The 25,407-nt window shown below is 41.0% G+C and overlaps 2 protein-coding genes across 7 annotated transcripts in view; both read left to right on the forward strand.

Moving 5' to 3' along the window:
- The window catches only part of prkcab (protein kinase C, alpha, b), a 435,027-nt gene extending 426,361 nt beyond the window's left edge, over positions 1 to 8,666 (forward strand). For 2 of the 3 annotated variants that reach the window (XM_060901369.1, XM_060901370.1), the window contains one exon: positions 4,439 to 8,666. In XM_060901369.1, coding sequence (XP_060757352.1) covers positions 4,439 to 4,606 — 168 coding nt within the window. In that variant the 3' untranslated portion in view covers positions 4,607 to 8,666. The remainder of the gene's footprint in view (positions 1 to 4,438) is intronic. The other variant, XR_009650839.1, reaches the window with a different exon arrangement.
- Positions 8,667 to 16,153: 7,487 nt separating this feature from the next.
- cacng5b (calcium channel, voltage-dependent, gamma subunit 5b) overlaps positions 16,154 to 25,407 on the forward strand; it is a 31,311-nt gene continuing 22,057 nt past the window's right edge. For 2 of the 4 annotated variants that reach the window (XM_060901372.1, XM_060901371.1), the window contains exon 1: positions 16,154 to 16,508. The gene's annotated coding sequence lies outside the window, so the exon portion shown is untranslated. The remainder of the gene's footprint in view (positions 16,509 to 25,407) is intronic. The other 2 variants (XM_060901373.1, XM_060901374.1) reach the window with 1 other exon arrangement.

A 25,407-nucleotide genomic window follows, 5' to 3' on the forward strand; every position in this document is an offset into this window, starting at 1 on the left:
CTGTGGTGTTTGAGGATGCCAATTGGGTGGCACGCCTGGCATATCTCGCTGATGTGTTTACCAAACTCAACGAGCTCAACCTCTCACTCCAGGGCAAGGAGTCACACATCCTGAGGATGTACGAGAAAGTGGAAGGGTTCACAAAAAAGCTCAATCTGTGTCAAAGGAAATGTGAGGAGGGTTATGTGAGCTATTTCCCATTACTTCATGCACATCTTGCCACTACTGATGTCACCAGGGCTCCAGTGGTGAAACTGGTGGAAGAACATCTATCCAAACTCAACTCAGACTTTAACCAGTACTTTCAGGATATTGACAAAAAGTCAGAAAGCCTGGATTGGGTGAGGGACCCATTCACTGCAACTGAGAGCAGAAACAAGCTTCCTGCAAAGCTACAGGAGCAGCTCCTGGATGTGTCTTCTGACCGGGGCCTGAAAGTGGTACATAGAGAAAAGACATTGACAGAGTTTTGGTGTAATGTGGAGAAGGAATATCCTGAATTGGGAGAACATGCACTGATTGAACTTTTACCTTTTGGATCAACATACATGTGTGAGGTGACATTCTCAGCTCTGACACACATAAAAACAAATAAGAGGAACAGGCTGGATGTGGAGAACAGCCTGCTAGCAGCTGTTTCCACACTGTCCCCAGATCTAGCAAAGCTGATGAAAGACAAGCAAGCTCAAGCATCTCACTAAAGACCAGATTATACTACAGTAGTGAGTATTTTGAGAAAGGTTTTGTTTCAGATATTAACAATAAAAATGCGTGTTTATGGAGGACTGTTTATGGAGGACACTCCAGTTTTGTGATGAATGTTACATGAGTTATGTTAATGTACTCTTTAAAAAAAGAGAGAGAAATGTTACTTGTTAAAGTTAGATATAACAAAAGGAAGGTTATTTTGATTTAGTATTTATACTATTTTGGTAAATTATTTATATTCCAAGAAAACATATTCTTTATTCTTATGTTGAATTAAGTTGAGGTTAAAAACAAAAGAGAGAGAGAAAGCCTGAGAATTTTATGTTCAAGTTAAGGAGATTAAATAAAATGATTTTCATGTAATAACCACTGTGTTATGCTCTACTTTTGGAGAATCATCAACGCGTATGTGTGAGGGGGTACTCATGGTTTGACAAGAAGGCTCAGGGGGTACTCAAGCCAAAAAAGGTTGGGAAACACTGGTCTAAATGTATAACGGATAACAACAGTAAGGCCGGACATCAGAAAATTCGACGATGTACCTGAAGATTTTAATTTAACTCCTATAAAAACATCTATTTCACTGAGATAAAAACAAAAGTTGCATGCATTTATCATTGGGTCATACATCCACTGCGTAGGAATCTAAAAACTGCTACAGGTAAGTTAGCCCAAGGGTTCTCAACCTTTTCTTCTTTAAGGCCCACCTACACTACCGTTCAAAAGTTTGGGTTCACTTTGAAACGTCCTTATTTTTGAAAGAAAAGCACTGTTCTTTTCAATGAAGATCACTTTAAACTAATCAGAAATCCACTCTATACATTGCTAATGTGGTAAATGACTATTCTAGCTGCAAATGTCTGGTTGTTGGTGCAATATCTCCATAGGTGTATAGAGGCCCATTTTCAGCAACTCTCACTCCAGTGTTCTAATGGTACAATGTGTTTGCTCATTGCCTCAGAAGGCTAATGGATGATTAGAAAACCCTTGTACAATCATGTTAGCACAGCTGAAAACAGTTGAGCTCTTTAGAGAAGCTATAAAACTGACCTTCCTTTGAGCAGATTGAGTTTCTGGAGCATCACATTTGTGGGGTCGATGAAATGCTCAAAATGGCCAGAAAAATGTCTTGACTATATTTTCTATTCATTTTACAACTTATGGTGGTAAATAAAAGTGTGACTTTTCATGGAAAACACAAAATTGTCTGGGTGACCCCAAACTTTTGAACGGTAGTGTATCTTGCTTTTAGGATTACCAGTATACTGAAAGAAAATACAGGGTCAGTGTATACAGTATAAAACGTGGATATTGAGAAGTGTAGACCAACTCAGGAAATAGACAGGAGAGTATATATATGCTTATTTATATATTTATTCTATCCACATTCACTGGATATGAGCAATCACGCGCTCTGATTGGCTACTCTACTACTAGGATATCAGTTCATATACCATCTCATTTTTCATTATCTCTAGCCGCTTTATCCTTCTACAGGGTCACAGGCAAGCTGGAGCCTATCCCAGCTGACTACGGGCAAAAGGCGGGGTACACCCTGGACAAGTCGCCAGGTCATCACAGGGCTGACACATAGACACAGACAACCATTCACACTCACATTCACACCTACGCTCAATTTAGAGTCACCAGTTAACCTAACCTGCATGTCTTTGGACTGTGGGGGAATCCGGAGCACCCGGAGGAAACCCACGCAGACACGGGGAGAACATGCAAACTCTGCACAGAAAGGCCCTCGCCAGCCACGGGGCTCGAACCTGGACCTTCTTGCTGTGAGGCGACAGCGCTAACCACTACACTACCGTGAGTAGAGAAAAACAAAATGGTGGAGCACATCAAGTCAGATATATCACTTTATCAAGTATTTAAAAGAAACAGAAATAGCAAAAAGAATATCGTCCCCCCCAATATCTCCTGGTCCACACTCCAGCCCAGTTGGCGGCAGTAATGCACCTTTAAGTTGGTTTGCCAACCGGCAAAAAAAAACCGAAAGAAGAAGAAGAAAATGGCGGCGCGTGTTGCTGAACCAACCGAAGACAAAATAAACACTACTCAAAAACAAAACCCCCCAAAAATACAAAAAAGCAACAAAACATGGAATAAAAGTATTTGACGATAAGAACATATCTTTTTTTTTTTTTCAAGAATTATTGCATTTTTCACAAATTGCCACTGTTATTTCGCCGGTTTGTTTACATTCTAAGCAGAAATTATTTTGTCGAACATTTTGTATAAAGTTTTTATTTTATCGAAGTTGCAAAAAATAAAAATGCTCTGTTTCTCAAAATCCAGTGCATGTGGATAGAATAAAACAGTTATTCTACTCAATTTTGTCGTATATGGCTTATATAATACAAAATAGTAATAATATATATATATATATATATATATATATATATTATTGGCCCAGAGGGCCTCGGTCAGTACTTTCAAGACCTTAGTCACGGTATTTCACCATACGGACCGACCTTAAGCTGGTAAATAATATATTTTTTTCTTTACCAAATTCTAACAGAAAACGAGAGCGCCCGAAAGGGAAAACCGAGCCGAGCCGCCATTTTGAATCCTCATTCACGGCTGTAATGCAAATTGCTTCCTCCTCAGTATACAAGTGCACTTCCATGGCAGGAAAAAAAACTACATTTTGCCGCCTATGTAGTCCCCTATTTATACAAATAGGAGTCATTCAGGATTCAGCCATGTTTTTGCTCGACGTTAGCAAGCTACAGGTTTTTAGCTTTCTCCTGAAATATTTTCTTTTATTTCTTCTTCCTCAGGGTAGTAAAACTCGCTTTCGCTGTGAACACTGTCGTTATCGCTATCCATGCTGTAAAATTAATGCTATTCTCCTGAGAAATGCTGGCAAAAATTTACAAGATTTTTGATAATCTTATAAATAAATCTTATTTAAAAAAGATAAATGTTGACAAAAAATGCTACTATGCTTGTTGTTGTTGTGAACGAGCGAGTCGCCAGAGGTCCGTAACCGGGGTCCGTACCGTAAGATACAGACCTGCTTGCCAGCCAATCAGAGTGCAGGATTTGATGGAAACCACACTGCCAAAAAAATAAATATTATTAATGTACACTCACCAGCCACTTTAATAGGAACTAGTTCTTGGTTCTAAGGTTCCTGGTCTTGCCTGCAGAAATGAAACCCAATGTGGTCTTCTGCTGTTGCATGCTGAGATGCTTTTCTGCTTACCACGGTTGTAAAGAGTTGCTATGAGTTGCTATATCCTTCCTGGCAGCTCGAACCAATCTGGCCATTTTCCTCTGATGTCTTTTATCAACAAGACATTTCCACCTACAGAACTGTCGCTCACTCACTGAATGTTTTTTGGTTTTGTTTTATTTTGTTTTTCACACCATTCTCTGTAAACTCTAGAGACTGTTGTGTGTGAAAACTCCAGGAAATCGGCAGTTTCTGAAATACTCAAACCAACACCCATGGCACAGTGAAAGAAAGTCACACTTTGAGATCCCAATTTTTCCCATTCTGATGGGAACATGAACCGAAGCTCTTGATTTGTATCTGCATGATTTGATGCATTGTGCTGCTGTCAAGGGATTGGCTGATTAGAGAACTGCATCAAGCAGCAGGTGGATGTACGGTATGGGTGTGTGAATAAAACACAGCTAAACAAAGTGCTTGGACTTCATTCGTTTTCTTATAAACTGTATCTCCGTTCCATTTCCTCTTTCGTTGCAGTGTGGCAAAGGGGCAGAGAACTTCGATAAGTTCTTCACACGCACCCAACCCATGCTGACCCCACCAGACCAGCTGGTCATCGCCAACATCGACCAGAGCGAGTTTGCCGGCTTCTCCTACATCAACCCGCAGTTCATCCACCCGTCACTGCACGGAAGCGTCGTATGAGGCAGAACCGAAGTGTAACTCCCAACGACAACGATGATGACTATAAACTCAAAAATCTGTCTGTATACTGTTAACCCTTTAGCAGAGCAGTTTTACAAGTGGGTGATGAAATGGAATGATAAATGTTTGAATAATGAGCAGGATGCCTAGTTTCACATGGTGCAATACATTAAATAGGTTCCAATGGTTCTGAAATCTTAAGAGCTCGAAGGCTTGAGAGCAATGATACACTTACAGTCTGTTGTATATCTGGTTACATACATCTGAACTGACTTGTATGTCCCTTCCGTGTATATTAATGATGCAATATAACGTGGATATCACACAACATGGTCAATTGATCTCAGATGACCTGAAAGCATATTTCAGAGAAGTAGATGAAAATTGATTGGTGACTAAATTGGAGCAGTGGGCAATATCAAAAGACGTGTCGGACCAGTGAAATCATTTTACTATAAAAGTATAGTACACTGGTTTTCCTTAGTTTTTACCCTTGAATCGAGAGCCTTGCCATTCTGTGTGTATGAGGCATGTTGACATGCTTGACTTGCTTTTTTTTTTGTCTTAGCGTTGTCAGTTTCCTCTTATCTACTGCCATTTCTAAACTTCCTAAACTAAATAGACATATATACATATATATATTTGTATATAAAAAAAAAGATTATCTATTGTTATAGACGTGCCAAAATACAGGTGCATCAAAAGATTTTATAACTCTCACTCTGACCAGATATTAATTTCGTACTAAAGCTCTTCTGGATGTACTGTAAGTCGTCCTGTTATTTTCATCCTGACTTGAAATCTGTTGGAATAATTGTTCTGTGCTCCTGTTTGCAGCATGAGAGTCCTGGAATGTACATTTGATTCCCGATAACGTTTTGTTCGAGCCGTTATTTGCATCAGCCAGCATGCTGTATACTGTATATATCAAGACAGACACAAACGGTAAACAGTGTGTGCATGGTTGCTCTTGTATACACTGACTTTCGACGCAGAGTGACCACCCTGATACTGTACTTCCCAACGGACGTTGAGACAATTGTTTTCCTTCAAATGAGCCGAGACTACAGTATGTACGACTCAGAAAAATGACAGGGTACACGCCGTGCGCATGCATAGTAGCCTACCAGCTATTGCATCGTGTAAAGTCCAGTGACGAAAATTATTGCCTCTACATGATTGCGGCCGGTTTGCTGTACTGAAATGCACAACGCAGTTCTATGATGCATGTTTATTTCTCTGTTTGTAAAGTCCGTTAGAGAACCCACTAGACAGGCAACAATCTCCAGTATCAAACCTGCTTGCGTTATATCGTGAAACGAAGTGTTTGTATTCTTTCCCGTGATGGATTCTGTGTTCTACTATATGCGCTGAAGTTCTTCTCTACTTCTTAAGAGTGCGTTTTTACTTTCTTCCTGCGTTCTTTGCTTCGTGGATACTTTCATATGAAGAAGTATGTTTACTGTTACATTAAAGCAACACTATATCAAGCGTTTTTCTAAATACCGAGGCTGTTTCAAAAGAGAATTAATGTTAACTGTCGATTTTATACCAAGAACTGAATGTGCTTTTACAACATTAGTTGGTTTGGACATATCTGTACGCTTTAGATGACGTGATTAAAGGAGACTAGTTTGGTAGAACCTTTGATAGCTTTGGTATTGGCGAATCTTGTTATATATGTATTTCTTGTATTTATCAGCACTTTTTTTGTCAATGTTTTTGAGACAATATAAGTGAAAAGCAGTATCTAGGCATGAGCGCAGTGTTTATACCAGCGCTCCTGCACACTATATTTTTTTTCGTTATGTGCACGTGAGGGTGCTGGCATATCAGAGCATGTAAATCAAGTGTTGAGTCAACTACAAACCAACCACCTCTAGGAATGGCCATGTCATGCCAAGTACAAAGTCCTTTACTTGCCCTTTACTTTCATGTTGTCATTTTTGTTTCCATTTTCCTCATTGTTTCCGTCTTTCTGTATCTGGCCACTGAAATATCTTGTACATTGGCTTGCACAAGAGTTCACCCCCATGAACTTTTCCACATTTTACAGTGTAAAAACTTGCAACCGAAATGGACATACTTAGGATTATATTTGGTGAAGCGTCACACGATGGTCCAGTATATTGAAGTCTTGGAAAATCTCTATACTGTAGTTTGCGGAGTTATTTAGAAAAGCAAAAACGTTCTAGTAGTAACTGTAGACATATTCACCCCAATTGATGTTCAGTGGTGCAACCAGTTGCCATAAAAAGTCACCGTTCATTGAATAATTTGTGAAATCAAGTCCACTTGTGTCACATAGAACTTACAGTACTGTGCAAATGTCTTAGGCACCATATATTTTTTTTTCATCGAAACGTTGACCTCTACATTATCGAGTCGGTACAAAAACATTTTAGAGTTCCAAACGTTCGTTTTCCAGCACAAATTTAAACGTTACAGAAAAAAACATTTTGTATCTGAGCAGCATATTACATAAGAGAGCACGTTTCAGATGAAAAAAGAAAACATAATGAAGGCTACTGGGTTTTGGTGCAAAATTAAGACGCAAGTATGACAGTCGACGTGTCCAGAAGAACCGTGCTGCTTCTGCAAGATGCTCAGTAAAACCATTGTACCCGAGACTACTTTTTTTTTTTTAAGCAAAGGGATCGTCTCACACCAAATATTGACTTTATTTCATTTATTATGGCTTACTGCTGTTTATAGTATTTTTTTTAATGTTGAAACATTTCATTTTATTATTGTGTAAGCTGTTTTTGGTCTACAGCATTTCTTTAGATGTGCCTAAGACTTTTGCACAGTACTGTATAAACAACATTATGAAGACCAAGCAGCTATCAAAACGAGATTTCTGAAAAGCTATTAATTAAGGTTTGGTTATTATTAAAAAAATTTCAAACTGAAAACATCCCACAGATCACCATTAAATTCATTATTACAAATGGAAAGAATATGGCACAACTGCGGCTCTGCTTAGACAAAACCGTCCACCAAGTCCACCAGTGACCAGGTAAAGAGGGCATTAGTCGGAGAATGTGTAAAAGTGTCAGGGGATAATAATAACAGAGTAGTTAAGATTTAAGACTCTTTCTTCAGGGTCCGGTAGTGACTCTCTGACGATACTGGGACTTGAACTCTTAAACCTCTATTGCTTAAGTGTTCTGAAATTCGAGTCTTCATTCATTTGTGCCAAAAAAAATCTGTATCTCTGTATGGATATAGAAAATGTAATCAAATTAACTTTGAGAATGACCCATCAGGAATCCCGTTCCCCCAACCCAATACCTCAGGATGTTCCCATACACATTCACTATTAATGTGCCAATGATCTTAGTGGATTATTGTCAACTTTGATACTTTATCAGTGGATTTGTCCACGTTGTTTATTGAATTAGGACAGAAATCATTGGTTTGGGTTTCTCGCCATTCAACATTAGTGTTCTGTTCACTGCATTGCAATGGATATATTAACCCAAGCCATCTCTTTCATTTTTATAATAATACAGCTCTATCCTTTATTTTAAAATACCCAATACATCTTTAATAATATGTCATGTATTATTAATGATCTTCATTTGAGTTATTAGACTATATAAACATTTATAGAAATGTCTGGAAATAGGTGCTCAAAACCTTCTCACATGCTTGGGATCATCCTGATGGCAGGTGTGATTTGAAATAATCAAAGCAAACAATTTTGTGTTGGAAAATGACTTTTTTCTTTTTTTTTCTTTTTTTTAGCATTCCTTCACATTAAAGTTTATGAATCTTACTTAAATATGAAAATTATTTGAAACTTACCACCATCATGGTTATGTCAATGAGATGGCACCATATATTGCAAGAATTACAGCATGTCTCACATTGAGAAGGTTGTAATTGTATGAATTATTTCACCGTCTCAGATAATGACAACGTCCAAAATCTCTGTGGGTCGAAGAATATATTTATATAAATCTTCATAAGAGATTCGAATTAAAAAAAAAAAAATCAATAGATCCAGATCAGTGTTTTAGTTTGAAAACAATATTTTTTTCCCTTCCTGTTTATAACTACCAAGCTTTGCAAAGGTTTGTCCTTATGTTCATTGTTGAAGATACTGTGTATTAATAAATGTTAAGGAAATGTTGGCTTGACCTTCTTTTTTTTTTCTTTGCATGTGATTATGTGAATAATATGTGATCGTGTGAAAAATAGGAAGGTACATTTGTTATGTTATACCCTAAAATTCTATTATATATACAATGTCTTGCAAAAGTATTCATCCCCCTTGGTGTTTGTCCTGTTTGGTTGCATTACAAGCTAGAATTAAAATGGATTTTTGGAGGGTTGGCACCATTTGATTTACACAACATGCCTACAACTTTAAAGGTGCAAATTGTTGTTTTATTGTGACACAATAAGATAAAAAAACAGAAATCTGGAGTGTGCATAGGTATTCACCCCCTTTCGCATGAAACCCCTACTGTAAATAAGAGCTGGTCCAACCAATTCACTTCATAATTCACATAATTAGTTGATTAAGATCCACCTGTGTGCAATCAAAGTGTCATATGATCTGTCACATGATGTCTGTATAAGTCAACCTGTTCTGGAAGGTCCCTGACTCTGCAACACTACTAAGCAAGCAACATGAAAACCAAGGAGCCTCCAAACAGGTCAGAGACAAAGTAGTGGAGAAGTATAGATCAGGGTTGGGTTATAAAAAATATCCCAGGGAGCACCATTAAATCCATTATCGCAAAATGGAAAGAATATGGCACCACTACAAACCTGATAAGAGAAGGCCGCCCACCAAAACTCACAGACCAGGCAAGGAGGGCATTAATCAGAGATGCAACAAAGATAACACTGAAGGAGCTGCAAAGATCCACAGCAGAGATGGGAGTATCTGTCCATAGGACCACTTTAAGCTGTACACTCCACAGAGTGGGGCTTTATGGAAGAGTGGCCAGAAAAAAAGTCATTGCTTAAAAAAAAATGCGTTTGGAGTTTGCCCAACAGCATGTGGCAGACTCCCCAAACACATGGAAGAAGATTCTCTGGTCAAATGAGACTAAAATTGATTTTTTTGGCCATCATCAGAAATGCCATGCATGGTGCAAACCCAACACCCTGAGAACACCATTCCTACGGTGAAGCATGGTGGTGGCAGCATCATGTTGTGGGGATGTTTTTCATCTGCAGGGACAGGAAAGCTGGTCAGGACTGAAGGAAAGATGGATGGCACTAAATACAGGGCAGTTCTGGAGGAAAACACGTTTGAGTCGGCCAGAGGTTTGAGACTGGGATGAAGGTTCACGTTCCAGCAGGACAATGACCCTAAACATATTGATAAAGCTACACTGAAGTGGTTTAAAGGGAAACATTTACATGTCTTGGAATTGGCCTAGTCAAAGCCCAGACCTCAATCCAGTTGAGAATCTGTGGCATAACTTGAAGATTGCTGTACACCAACACAACCCATCTAACTTGAAGGAGTTGGAGCAGTTTTGCCTTGAGGAATGGGCAAAAATCCCAGTGGCTAGATGTGCTAAGCTAATAGAGACATACCCCAAGAGACTTGCAGCTGTAATTAAAAGTTCCAGATTTCTGGGGGGTTTTTCATCTTAATTATTGTTTGTGTCACAATAAACTAACAATTTGCACCTTTAAAGTTGTAGGCATGTTGTGTAAATCAAATGGTGCTAACCCCCCAAAAAATCCATTTTAATTCCAGCTTGTAATGCAACAAAACAGGACAAACACCAAGGGGGATGAATACTTTTGCAAGACACTGTAAATTCGTATGAATATACTGTCAGTAGCTAGGAATCTAGCAAGGAATCTAGCTCTTTTTCACTTTGTTTGAGCTTGTCTTTCTTTACTCATTTTTTTTTTTGTTTCAGCTTCTGCGATGTTATAAAGGCTAGATGACGTGCCATGGTTCTTCCTTATTTCATGTTTCTTGTCAATGGTGATTTTGGTTTCCATTGTCATCCAAGAAGTGTGAAATTGTGGTTTTGGTGGAAGATGTTTTTCCACTGAGTTGTATTGTCATCACTTTGATGATTTGATGAGAACAGTTGTATTGTCATCACTTTGATGATTCAGAAAACCGAATCCACTTGCAGCTCAGGCTTTTCCATTGGAGGACATCTTTCAAACCTAGACTATGCAGATAACTTTGTGGCCATAAACAATTCAAGCACTGAAATGCAGAAATACATAGACACCTTCACTGAGAACACTGAAGGAGTCGGTCTGTCTATCAACATATCAAAAACAAAATGCATGTCCACTAACAAAAATCATCTCCCTTTCAATATAACCATCTATGGGAAACCAGTCAAACAAGTACGGTAACTGAGTTTATATATCCGGGTCATAAACTCTCTTCTACCAATGATGGCTTTGTGCCTGTTCAGCATAGGATCGGCCTTGGTTGGGCAGCATTTGAGAGGAATAAAGATCTCCTCACTTCTAACCATGTCCCCTACCAAATTAAGGCAAAAATTTACAATACATACATACATACTACCAGTCCTGCTCTATGGGTTAGACTGTGTTGATTGGACAACAGTGCTTCTAAAAAGAGTTGAAACCTTCCAAAATCACATCATGAGGTTCATGACAAACAAACGTCTCTCCGATCACTTAAGGATCCAAACTCTTCTTGAAACAACTGGTTTAACCCCAATCGTCCCTCTCATCAAAAGCAAAACACTCGAACTTTATGGTCACATTAAATGTAGCAAAAAAGGATTGTCAAAAATATGTTTAGAAGGAATGATGCCTGGTAAAACAAGCAGGGGAGCCCAACGAAAAAGGTGGCATGATAACATCGACAATTGATCAGAGCTCAACCTTGATACTCTAAACCAAGCCACTCAGAACTGGGAATTTAGAGAGAACTAAGTCATGTGACTACACATCCTGCCATAGGCGGAGATAATGTTCGATAGTGATTAGACACAGCTAGCCTGTTTGCAAATGGAGCTACAGATGGATGATAGCTTTCCACAAACTGTATTAATCTTACTCTAGTATCAGTTTCTGACCACAGGACTGCTCCTGATTTTCGGTAGTGGACTATTATTATCAAACTTCCATCCATCCATTATCCGTAACCACTTATCCTGTTCTACAGGGTCGCGGGCAAGCTGGAGCCTATCCCAGCTGACTATGAGCAAGAGGCGGGGTATAGACCCTTTTCAGTCACGTGACCTTCGTAAACGCGACCACCATTTTGGACATGTAGCGGACTTCGGCTCGAATTGGTTTGAATGCGAGGAAGGCGACAAACGGAGAACATACAAGAAAAAGGAGCGAGATGCAAAAAATACCTTCGCTATCCAGCGACGTAGGGCATTTACAGGGCGAGCAGAGGGAGAAATGACAACAGTAATGACACATTAGCAACGCTGTACAGAAATAACGGTTTATGGCACAGACCCTTTCGGTTCTCGCTCATCTAGCTGCTACAATGACTGCTTAGACTGCAACAATAATACCTAACACACATTTAAGTATCCATCGTAAAGACGTGAAACTCGTCGAGTGACGAGTGTGTTCATTGATAAGCTAACACAATCTAAAAGTAGACATACCATCACACTGCCCTGGCGGGCGCTGTGTACAGTTTACCTTCTACGGTTTGTGCACTCACTAGTTGCCATTACTTTCTCCAATCGTTGTGCCAGATTACAGGGAACGGCCTGGATTTAAGAGACAAATACATGTTCCTCTTATTTTGAACACTTATTTGTAGGCAGTGCTTAATTTGTAAAGTGGGAGGTCCCGGAGCGCAGAGGATGAGCGGCTCCGGAGCGGAAAAAAAGAGGAGAGGAGAGGGGCGCGGCGCTGCGCTTATGGGCATGTTTTGTAATAACACTGCAAATTAAGTTCATCTGCAGATATTTTGTGGATGTCGTTTCATGAGAGAAATCACCAACAAGACAGATATCAAAATCAGACATTAACACTAAATAAACTTGCATTTTTTTTATTTAATTATTATCATTATTTTTTTTGTTACATAGTCAAAAGAGGTGTCGGATCACCGGATCCAGTGTAAATAGCTGCCGGAGCCAACGCCCGAGGTTCCGGAGCGCACGCCGGCTTGCTCCCCTCAAATTAAGCGCTGTTTGTAGGACACTGCCTCTGATCTGTCCTACAGTCTACCAACAGCAAAGGAACACAACGCTAGCTAATGTCGTTAGCTAATAGCTACTACAGAAGAACAGAGGTTACAATGGGTTATTTTAGCCTATTTGGTTACACACTCGCCGCCACAGAATGTTAACAGCAATGTAATGCCTTTTCTGGCTAATTTTATTCGTCTTACCTCCAACAAAGTGGTCACTACACAAGCGCTGGTATGCCGCTATCCATCTTCTCCGTCGGTCAGCATCTACCGGGATCCGATAAAATGATAACCCTTGCCTTGTTTGTTGATGGTTACTACATCCAGGTGCACAACAATATAGTGGCATGATGGAAGTCCTGCTGAAAATAAACACTTTCTTTGCTGCCGTTCCTCAATGTTGGCTGTGGCAAACTACTGGTAGTACACGTCCAAAATGGCGGCCGCGTTTGTCGTGACGTCACGTGAAAAGGGTCCATACCCTGGACAAGTCACCAGGTCATTGCAGGGCTGACACATTGAGACAAACAACCATTCACACTCATATTCACACCTATGGTCAATTTAGAGTCACCAGTTTGCCTAACCTGCATGCCTTTGGACTGTGGGGGAAACCGGAACACCTGGAGGAAACCCACGCAGACACGGGGAGAACATGCAAACTCCACACAGAAAGGCCCACACCGGCCACTGGGCTTGAACCCAGAACCTTATTGTTGTGAGGCGACAGTGCTAACCACTACACCACTGTGCCACCATTATCAAACTTTGTATACTTTGCTTCACTTTTTCAACATCTACAATATATTACTTATTTATGTGAGGGCAGCATGATTAGCATTGCCTCCTCACAGCTCCATGGTCCCCAGTTTAATCCTGTGCTTGAGTTAGTGTGTATGGAGTTTTGCATGTTCTTCTCGTGTCTGCGTGGATTAGGGTTAGGCTTAGGTTTTCCTCCAGGTTATCTGATTTCCTCCCACCTCCCAAAAACATACCAGTGTGTGAGTGGGTGCGTGAATGTGTGTGTACAACGGTGACCTGTATTGGACTGATGTCTCTTTCTGGATGTATTCTCACCTCATGCCTAGAGTTACTGAAACCCTGATCAGGATAAAGTGAAAGTGAGTGCCTGAGATACTACTTTATTGTAGAACCTGTCCATGATGCAGGAAAACACCCTGGCACCGTACATCCAGTGCACCATGTATACACACATTCACACCTTGGGGCAGTTTCTCATCTCATCTCATTATCTCTAGCCGCTTTATCCTGTTCTACAGGGTTGCAGGCAAGCTGGAGCCTATCCCAGCTGACTACGGGTGAAAGGTGGGGTACACCCTGGACAAGTCGCCAGGTCATCACAGGGCTGACACATAGACACAGACAACCATTCACACCTACGGTCAATTTAGAGTCACCAGTTAACCTAACCTGCATGTCTTTGGACTGTGGGTGAAACCGGAGCACCCGGAGGAAACCCACGCGGACACGGGGAGAAACACAGAAAGGCCCTCGCCAGCCACGGGGCTCGAACCCGGACCTTCTTGCTGTGAGGCAACAGCGCTAACCACTACACCACCGTGCCGCCCCACGGAGAACATGTGAAACTCCAAACAGGCTCCAATGGATCTCACTATTGAATAGTGTAGGACAGGATAAGCAGCTACAGATAATGGATGGATGGATGGATGGATGGATAAATGCAATTCAGCTGTCTGATGTTAATTCCAGGGTGTGAAATCCAGTCCTAAATATAGACAACCATTCACATTCACACCTACGGTCAATTTAGAGTCACCAGTTTGCCTAACCTGCATGTCTTTGGACTGTGGGGGAAACCGGAACACCTGGAGGAAACCCACGCAGACACGGGGAGAACATGCAAACTCCACACAGAAAGGTCCACACCGGCCACTGGGCTCGAACCCAGAACCTTATTGTTGTGAGGCGACAGTGCTAACCACTACACCACCATTAACCCCTACCTTTGTCTATATTTAGGACTGGATTTCACAACCTGGAATTAACATCAGACAGCTGAATTGCATTTATCCATCCATCCATCCATCCATCCATCCATCCATCCATTATCTGTAGCTGCTTATCCTGTCCTACAGGGTTGCAGGCAAGCTGGAGCCAGGTCATCGCACGGCTTGAATTGCATTTACACCACATTTAATTATCAAAGTCCCTCCTGTGCCAGGATCTGGTCTTCCCAAGCTACTACCCAGTTCTGGAGCCTATCCCAGTTGGTGAAGAAGAAGGTAGAGATGAAGAGTCTGGTTCTCCTCAGTCTGTCTCCTTAGCGGCATTTTTAAATTTAATTTAATTTCTGAATCACAGCCAAACTGAAAATCTACTTTAATGTTATAATAACCGGAAGACAGTTAGTTTTATCCACACCAGAGCTCAACAGCACGTTATTCTCTAGCTATTCGATCTACATTTCAGCTGCTCTTGGTCTCTCGGCTATTATGTACGTAGCTAGGGTTACAGTTGTGAGCTGGTCCTGTGGTAGGGAGAGTTTGACTCCCTACTCGGACCTGTATTGTAGTGTGCCTTGCCAGAAGGCAGTAGGTACCATTTTTATGTTTGGTCTTTGGTATGACCCGACCGTGAGTAGAACTCGTGATGTTCTGGTTGAGATGCGGACATGCTGACCACTAGGCCAGCTTGCGGTCACATTTAATTAAGGTCATGGTTCGCCTTCACCTCTCACCCATACGGACACCTGACCTTATGTGCTTCTTGAATATCCTGTTTAAACCATCCATCCGTTATCTGTAGCCGCTTATCCTGTCCTACAGGGTCGCAGGCAAGCTGGAGCCTATCCCAGCTGACTATGGGCGAGAGGCGGGGTACACCCTGGATAAGTTGCCAGGTCATCGCAGTCACCAGTTTGCCTAACCTGCATGCCTTTGGACTGTGGGGGAAACCGGAGCACCCGGAGGAAACCCATGCGGACACGGGGAGAACATGCAAACCCCACACAGAAAGGCCCTCGTTGGCCACTGGGCTTGAACCCAGAACCTTCTTGCTGTGAGGCGACAGTGCCAACCACTACACCACCGTGCCGCCCCCCTGTTTAAACCATGGCTATTAATATGGAGTTGGCCCCACTGTTCTGAGAAGGCTTTTGGAGCGTGACTGTGGGGATTTGGGCTCATTCAGCCATATTAGTAAGAAAGGAACTCTTAAGTCATTCTAGACCAAGTTTGGGGAAGAAACACAAATATGAACAGTTAATAATATTTGGTTTGGATATTTTGAGGCGAGTTGTGTGTGACTGCAGCTTTAGGGGCTTCGTCTCGAACCGCATGTCCGGATAGTGAGCTAGCAGGTGTGCCATACTGCAGGCTTTACTGAAGTAACAGTGAAGTGTCAGTGTGCGGTTTGGGAGGGAGCCGGGATTCACGCGCGCTTTCTTGCTGCACGCGAGCCGCTGTGACTGAAGGAGAAGCTGGAGGGGAAGGAAGGTTCTGGTTCTGGTTCTGCTCGGTCCGGCGCCTCAGCTGCATTTTTTAAATTTCGTTTCGTTTCTGAGTCACAGCCGAACCGGGAATCTATTTTAATGCTATAATAACTTGGAGACAGTTAGTTTTATTCACAGCGGAGCTGGACAGCGCGGTGTCTCCTCAGCTTCCCGCAGGTAAACCCGGTTATCCCCCGCTGTGGGGGGAGGGGCAGCAGGGCTGGGGGGCTTCAAAGCTGCTCAGTTTGTCTGGTTGGAACTCAGTTTTACTGGTTTAACTGGAGCAGTGTACACAGGTATAAATTCTCACAGCATTTTTCCTCCTCGGTAAAGGAAATGCCTTGAATATCTTAATTGAAATGAATTTTTTTTTTATTATTATTCTTTTAATCCTGGTTTAGGTCTCTGTGTGGATGCTCTAGAACTTTCCTTGTGTTTAACGGTTTTATTATTATTATTATTATTATTATTATTATAGCATTTTTCCTCCTTCTCGGTAAAGGAAATGCCTTGAATATCTTAATTGAATTTTTTATTATTATTCTTTTAATCCTGGTTTAGGTCTCTGTGCTCTGTTTACACTTATTAAGCACTAATGCGGTTTCCTTACAGTATGGATGTTCTAGAACTTTCCTTGTGTTTAACTATTATTATTATTATTATTATTATTATTATTATTATTATTATTAAATTCTCACAGCATTTTTCCTCCTTCTCGGTAAAGGAAATGCCTTGAATATCTTAATTGAATTTTTTATTATTATTCTTTTAATCCTGGTTTAGGTCTCTGTGATCTGTTTACACTTATTGAGCACTAATGCCGTTTTCCTTACAGTATGGATGTTCTAGAACTTTCCTTGTGTATAACATTTATTATTATTATTATTATTATTATTATTATTATTATTATTAAATTCTCACAGCATTTTTCCTCCTCGGTAAAGGAAATGGTTTGAATATCTTAATTGAAATGAATTTTTTATTCTTCTTTTAATCTTGGTTTAGGTCTCTGTGCTCTGTTTACACTTATTGAGCACTAATGTGGTTTCCTTACAGTATGGATGTTCTAGAACTTTCCTTGTGTATAACATTTTATTATTATTATTATTATTAAGTTCTCACAGCATTTTTCCTCCTTCTTGGTAAAGGAAATGCCTTGAATATCTTAATTTAAATGAATTTTTTATTATTATTCTTTTAATCCTGGTTTAGGTCTCTGCGCTCCATTAACACTTATTGTAAGGTTTTCCTTACAGTATGGATGCTCTAGAACTTTCCTTGTGTTTAACGTATTATTATTATTGTTATTATTATTATTATTATTATTATTATTAAATGGTCATAGCATTTTTCCTCCTTTAATCCTGGTTTAGGTCTCTGTGCTCTGTTTACACTTATTGAGCACTAATGAAGTTTTCCTTACAGTATGGATGTTCTAGAACTTTCCTTGTGTTTAACATTTTTTTATTATTATTATTATTATTATTATTATTATTAAGTTCTCACAGCATTTTCCCTCCTTCTCGGTAAAGGAAATGCCTTGAATATCTTAATTTAAATGAATTTTTTGTTATTATTCTTTTAATCCTGGTTTAGGTCTCTGCGCTCCATTAACACTTATTGTAAGGTTTTCCTTACAGTATGGATGCTCTAGAACTTTCCTTGTGTTTAACGTATTATTATTATTATTATTATTATTATTATTATTAAATGGTCATAGCATTTTTCCTCCTTTAATCCTGGTTTAGGTCTCTGTGCTCTGTTTACACTTATTGAGCACTAATGCCGTTTCCTTACAGTATGGATGTTCTAGAACTTTCCTTGTGTTTAACATTATTATCTCATCTCATTATCTGTAGCCGCTTTATCCTGTTCTACAGGGTCGCGGGCAAGCTGGAGCCTATCCCAGCTGACTACGGGCGAAAGGCGGGATACACCCTGGACAAGTCGCCAGGTCATCACAGGGCTGACACATAGACACAGACAACCATTCACACTCACATTCACACCTACGGTCAATTTAGAGTCACCAGTTAACGTTATTATTATTATTATTAAATTCTCACAGCATTTTTCCTCCTCGGTAAAGGAAATGCCTTGAATATCTTAATTAAAATGAAATGTTTTTTTGTTTGTTTGTTTTTTAAATCTTGGTTTAAGTCTGTTTACACTGATTGAGCGCTAATGCGGTTTTCCTTACAGTATGGATTTGGGATGTTAACCGATGACCGTTTGACCGGTGGTTGACCGAATCAACGTCAACCGGTTAATTTTTTTTTTGGTTGTCGGTTAAAAAAAAAAAATCAATCGTTTTGAAGCTGCCGATTTTGGAGCGGAGAACCTGGAACTCTGTGTTGTAAACACTTGGGGTATGCCATGCGGTGTAAGGACGACAACTGACAAATCAGAAACACCCATTCAGTCATGTCCCTCCCCAGTTGAACACAGCTGCCACTTGGCGAAAGAAAAGTGTAGACACAGGCTTTTTAGCTTACAAATTACTATTCTGTTTTTTTTTTTTTTTTAATTATTATTAGAAGGCACATCGAGTTTATTGCCAGTGCATTCTGAAAGTATGTTTCGGTCTGTAGCCAACAATGCATGTTATTGCAGATCACATCTCTCCACACAAACTAAAGGCGCAGATGCCGACTTTTTCACGGCTGAATCGTGCAGATCCGATTTTTTTTTTAAAGGGGGGGGCGTTGGAGTGTCTGAATAATTTCATCAGAGTAAATTCTGTATTAAAATTACTAAATGAGCAAATGCTGTTACAGTCCATGAAACAGGAAGTATGAGAAGAAAACAGTAAGCTGCGCAGCTTCCGCGCAAACGTGCGCAGCTTTCTGATTTACTGTTTTCTTCTCATACTTCCTGTTTCATGGACTGTAACGGCATTTGCTCATTTAGTAATTTTAATACAGAATTTACTCTGATGAAATTATTCAGAATTATTCAGAACGCCCCCCCTAAAAAAAAAAATCGGATCTGCACGATTCAGCCGTGAAAAAGGCGGCATCCGCCAAAAGGCGCGCCGGTTAACCGGCTAATGAGGCTCGGTAGTCGGTCAAGATTTTTTTTAGTTTTCGCCATCCCTAGTATGGATGCTCTAGAACTTTCCTTGTGTTTAACGTTTTATTTATTTTATTTTTTTTCTGCAGCAACACTTGAAGCTAATTCAGAATGTAAGATGTGTAAATCATGGGAAGATCTACATATTCAGTGTTGGCTGGTGTGATGGGTTAAAATATGAGAGGCTAAGTTGAGGTAAGATTAATTGACATCAATTTTAGCATCAATTAATCACTGAGTGTTGCTGAAGATGAAAACACCATAGAGGTTTCTCTTTCTCTCTACTGAGAAACTGGGTGGGTGTACTTATTTTGTGCATGGTTTGTCAACCTGCTTCTCACCTGGTGATTGGGCTTTTCACGTAGGGTTTTGATACCTCCAAAATAGGGTCTAAACTTCTTCAGTGTTACATTTTCAAGGTGTATTACAGTCTGAAATAAACACTTAATCTACTAGTTACTCACACTCCTGACAGATAAGTGGTATAGATAGTGGACGGACGGGTCCACCGTAGTTGGCATCAGCACCCCCTACCCACAGAAAGAGAGTATTATACAGGAAAATACGCAGTACTGAAAAACTCTAACTCTGAAATATTTTAGTAAGAACTGAGATAAAGTTGAAGAATTAATATTACATCCTGGCAACTTGTTGGTGGCCCTGAGAGCTGACATTTCATTTAAGTGTGTATTCATTAGGGCTGTAACGATACACCCAACTCACGATTCGATTCGTATCGCGATTTTTGACCCACGATTCGATACACCCACGATTTTTTTAAAATATATTTTTAAAGTAGTAAATATGACTTATTAACATTTACTTACTTACATTAATTATTTAATAACAAATAATTCAGACCACTGCAGAGAATGAGTAATATGTATGCAAAAATGAACAAATGTATATCCAAAGACTGTTTTATTTCTCAAAATAATACTGTGAGCCAGAAGCTCTGTTTTTTTTCGGTTCTGAAAGTCATTTTTCTAAATCGTGTAACTCCGTTAAGATTTTTTTTTGGGGGGGGGTGGCTCTCTCACTGTCTCACTCTCATAGGGCCAATGATTTTCCGTGATCGCGGAAAACAGATGGAAATTACGGAATTTTTATGGTGAAACATTGCTCGCGTGTCAAAATGTAACTGCCGCAGAAGGCTTCCGCCCAAGCAGACATGCCTTCAGTGTTGCCAGATATTGCTAACGTTTTCCACCCCAACATATGTTCAAAACCAGCCAAAAAGCACCTAAACCCGCCCACTCTGGCAACACTGCATGCCTTTCCGGTCAAGTGATTGTGATTGGCTTGTGGCACACCTAGCCAGCCAATGAGCTGCTTGTTTACAGATTCGCTCCCCGCGTCGCAACCAGAATGGCGAACGCTTAAAAGAAATGAATGCTCTGCCAGTGGCGAGTTTGGACGTTGCGTGACTCGCAGAAGATTGTCGCAGGTCGGCGAAAAAACGACTTACTAATAGATATAAAAAATAAAAGTAATTTAAGTAAGTTTAAAATGTAATTTAAATAAAAAGTAAAGTATTCATAAATTGAAGTTTGGAAGCACCTCTGTTTTTGGGCTGAGGAGAAGTTTGAAAGGGTGTACCGCGATTCTGCCTTCTTGTATCGCGACACGGATCGTGGCTCTGCGTATCGCGATTTCGATACGCATATTGTTACAGCCCTAGTATTCATGTATACATATGCGGATTGGATTTAGGGTCGGACTTCTGAAGAAACACGAAGACGATAGCAAGTGAGTTCGGGTGCCTAATCACTACTGAGGACTCAAGGAAAAGTGTGTGTGTGTGAGAAAAATGAATGAGCGAGACAGCGAGCTGTAAATGTAGAAGCAGATCCTTGGAAGAAACAGGAATGATTCATCACTCGCAGGTCACCTGTATGTGTAGATTAGTCTGAACTTGCAAAGTGAAAAGGTTGGTCCTCCTCCCACCGATTTAGTGAAATGACTCATCCACTGATGTGAGCGAACTTTCACAGTCTGATTGTTTTTCACAGGTGACGAGCATCCCACATGACTCTATCTGATTTACATTTTAAAGATCCGTTCACTTTGCAGGAACCTTTCGCCAAGTGAGGCAAAAGAAACAAGTCTCAAATTATTGGAGAATAAAACCAGCCTGTGTTATTAAAATGTGCTGCAAACGCTAGTCGTCGGGTTTTGCACTTATGCCGCTTTTCCACTACAAATGCGGCTGAGTCGGGCTGAGCCGTGCCGTGCTGAGTCGAGCTGAGCGGGGCTGTTGGAGTTGCATTTCGACTACAACCGCGCTGAACCGTGCTGGCTGGAAGTGGGTGGACACTTTGGGTGGAGTTAGCGAAAGTGGGTGGACGTCATGTGATGTCGTTAAGCAGCGCAAACAGTGACATCAGTGAGCTTTTAAGCGGTAGTCTCACGACCCGGAGAGTAAACAATAAACATGGAGGACATGGAGTCGTTAGTGTTGCTGGTCTTGGTGCTGTGGCTTGTTGTCACCGACAACGCCAACAGATACTGGCAAGAGCGTATAGATGAGGCGAGGCGCATAAGGCTTCAGAAATTCTCGTAATTCGTAATTCTTCTTCTTCCGGGTTTACCGTGTTTACAGATCCCAGCGTGCTCGCGGGGCGTGTGTGGGCATGTGAGGACACTCCTCCTCACCAATCAGTGCACAGGGGAGTGTCTGTTCACGCCCCCAGCCTCACTCGGCTCGCTTCAGCCCCACTCCAAAACGGTGCGAGTTTTAGGGGCTAAGCAGGGCTGAAGCGAGCTGAGTCGTGCTGTTTTTTGGTAGTCGAAACGCGAGCCGTGTCAGGCTGAAGTGAGCTGAAAAAGGGTAGTGGAAAAGGGCCATTAGCTCCCAAAAACAAAGGAAAGTTTTTGGAAATCTAACATGGAAGAAACGGATGCAGCGAACCATCAGACTCAAAGTTACACTCGAGACTCGGTTCGGCTAGTTAGTGGTCTGTGAGATAACGAGAATAAACTCAGACAACGCGGTGAGAGAGCTAGACAGGCTACTGGATTAAAGCTCTGCTGCATCACTCCCTTGAGGTCGAGATCATGCGAGGTCAGTATTCCAAGCATGTATCTGCTAGTTCTTTGTACTCGAGCTATGTGGGCCAAGCACCTTTCGCTTATTCAGAAATATGAATAATCTTCGTTTATGGAAAAATCTGCACCACTTTGAAAGTACAAAGGCAACACTTTCTTCCGCCATTTGCAAATGTGACCTTACTGAAAGAAGTAGAAGAGGATCATTAGTGCCTGTAGTCTCTGTTCGCTTGTGTGTGAAGATGCGTGAGTATCTGTGGGCTCCATGACAGCCCTGCCGAGCCTTATCTACTCACAAACTAAGTTTTTTTCAGTATTATGCAACCTGCATAACAACCCAGTCTTCAGCATCAGGATATGGTTTATCCTGTTTTTAGAGTCGTGCATTCAGATGTGCAAGAAAGGGCAGTGTTTGTGTGCTCTTATTCTGCTATTATTCTATCGTCATCAAAAGGCTTGTTTTTGCTTTACAGAAACAAGTCACTAATAGCACTAATGCCTCAAAGAAAATTATTATAATAATAAAATCAAACTTATAATGGCTAAGTTTTTGTCCTCACCAACAGAACCCTCAGACATGTTCATCCCTTTGACTTTCTCTCCTCTACCAATCTGCTCAGTACTCCTCTGTTTGTAATATGCATTATATAAATACGGCGGCACGATGGTGTAGTGTTTAACACTGTCGCCTCACAGCAAGAAGGTCCGGGTTCGAGCCCAGGGGCCTTTCTGTGTGGAGTCTGCATGTTCTCCCTGTGTCTGCGTGGGTTTCCTCCGGGTGCTCCGGTTTCCCCCACAGTCCAAAGACATGCAGGTTAGGCTAATTGGTGGCTCTAAATTGACCGTAGGTGTGAATGTGAGTGTGAATGGTTGTCTGTGTCTATGTGTCAGCCCTGCGATGACCTGGCGACTTGTCCAGGGTGTACCCCGCCTTTCGCCCGTAGTCAGCTGGGATAGGTTCTCCCTGCACAGGATAAGCGGTTACAGATAATGGATGGGTGATTTTTGAAGTTTGACTTAAGGGTGGGTGGAGTGTCAGGTGGGGAAATGTTTCAAATTTCTAAGCCAATCCAACGCCAAGAAGGCGGAGCTCAAAGAATGGGTGCGACTGACGAAAAAAAATCATACGGTACAATGGAAAACGTATCAAGAAATTTACACACGTATGTATTGTGGGAAAAGTTCGAGCATCCATTTTGAAGACTCAACTCATGCAAGATGTTACAGACTTTTTAAAGCGCACATTTTACCCCATCCTCACTTAAACTGAAAACGTTTAATTTGCCGCTGTAATGGTGTCGTGTGGGAATGGGAACAAAACGGTCAAGTCGAAACATTAATCAGTCTAGTGATGACGTGTTTCCCGCGCGTCTGAAATATACCTGTGGTGGTAGTCGGTGGAAAGGGCTGGCATTACCTGCTGGCACAAAAACCACAATTTGCTTAAATTTTGAATCCGTCGTTTCTCATAATAAAAACGAAAATGGCTTCTTTGTTTCTGTTCCTGAGAGAAAAATAATGACCAAATCTACATGGACTTTTAATGTCCTTTTAATAGTGAGTTAAATCGGCTAGAAAAAGTGCTATTACGAAGCTGAATGCACTGACTGGACTTGAGCACATTGTTAAACTCAGTGTTGTCATGGTATCTTTGACACTAACATGTAGGGTTCATAGCTGTCCATTCATGTGGTTGGTTATTTGTCCAATCATTCCAGCACAACACAGTTCCTTTTAGCGATACACTACATTACGTTCATTTATCCATCGCTCACAGAACATTCTCATTCTTCGTACTTATTTGCTAAAATCTGTCGCCAAATTAAAGTCCCACCCACCCAAGTAAAGTCTACGGCTGAACCCAAATACTCAGTATGCACTAGCGTCGGTTAAGTACTTACTACCTGACTTACTGAACGTTCTGGTACGTTTGCTTACTACAGATGTAGTAGTGGGGGGGTTGTTATTTTAAGAATTTTGACTTTTCCATGTTTTACCCCCCTAGAAATATGGAGACGGTCCATCTATGTGGGAAAATGTCAGATTTTATTAAATTGAACCTTGCTAACCCCCCTGTACATACCCTCTGAAACTTTCCATTCTTACAATATGACAAAATACATTACAGTGCTGTTTGATATTAGAATGCTGCTTTTTTTTTTTTAATGTGTTTTAAAGTTATCGATGAATGCGAACCTCTTCAGGTATGCCACTAGGTACGACTACAACATTTTCAGTGCAGATGATCGTTATTTTAAGGTAATAAGCTTAGTGGTAAGTAACCTTACATTCAAGTAAATTAAACATATGGTAATTCTGCTCTTTTTCAGCAAGTTTTAAATGATAAGTACCTAGCTGCAACGGATATAGATAAGGATACCAAGATAGGACGTCTCTACTTGGAGGTGCGTTATGTCCGAGACACATCTCTTTCCCTGCCTAAGACAAGTGATCCGTTTCGCCTAATGAAGGACCACAGGAAGCTCCCCCTTAATTCATATGCAGTCAATCTGAAACTATATCTGAACAACATCATTTCCAGTGCAGAGGTTACTCTGGATGACCTCACTCAAGCAATGGATGCTATTCTAGACAAACAAGTTTAATCACTGACAAATCAGTGCAAACTACTGTATGTAATTCTCTACTGATTGTCAAAATGGACATTTCAGACACAATTTCTGCCACTTATGGCCCTTTTCCACTACCCTTTTTCAGCTCACTTCAGCTCGCTTCAGCTCACTTCAGCCCGACACAGCTCGCGTTTCGACTACCAAAAACCAGCACGACTCAGCTCGTTTCAGCCCTGCTTAGCCCCTAAAACTCGCACCGTTTTGGGGTAGGGCTGAAGCGAGCCAAACCGTGCTGACTGAGGCTGGGGGCGTGAGCAGACACTCCCCTGTGCACTGATTGGTGAGGAGGAGTGTCCTCACATGCCCAGCGAGCGCGCTGGGATCTGTAAACACCGCAAACCCGGAAGAAGAATAATTACGAATTACGAGAATTTCTGAAGCCTTATGCGCCTCGCCTCATCTATACGCTCTTGCCAGTATCTGTTGGCGTTGTCAAGCCACA

Source organism: Neoarius graeffei, chromosome 20 (assembly GCF_027579695.1).
Source record: "Neoarius graeffei isolate fNeoGra1 chromosome 20, fNeoGra1.pri, whole genome shotgun sequence".
NCBI lineage: Eukaryota > Metazoa > Chordata > Actinopteri > Siluriformes > Ariidae > Neoarius > Neoarius graeffei.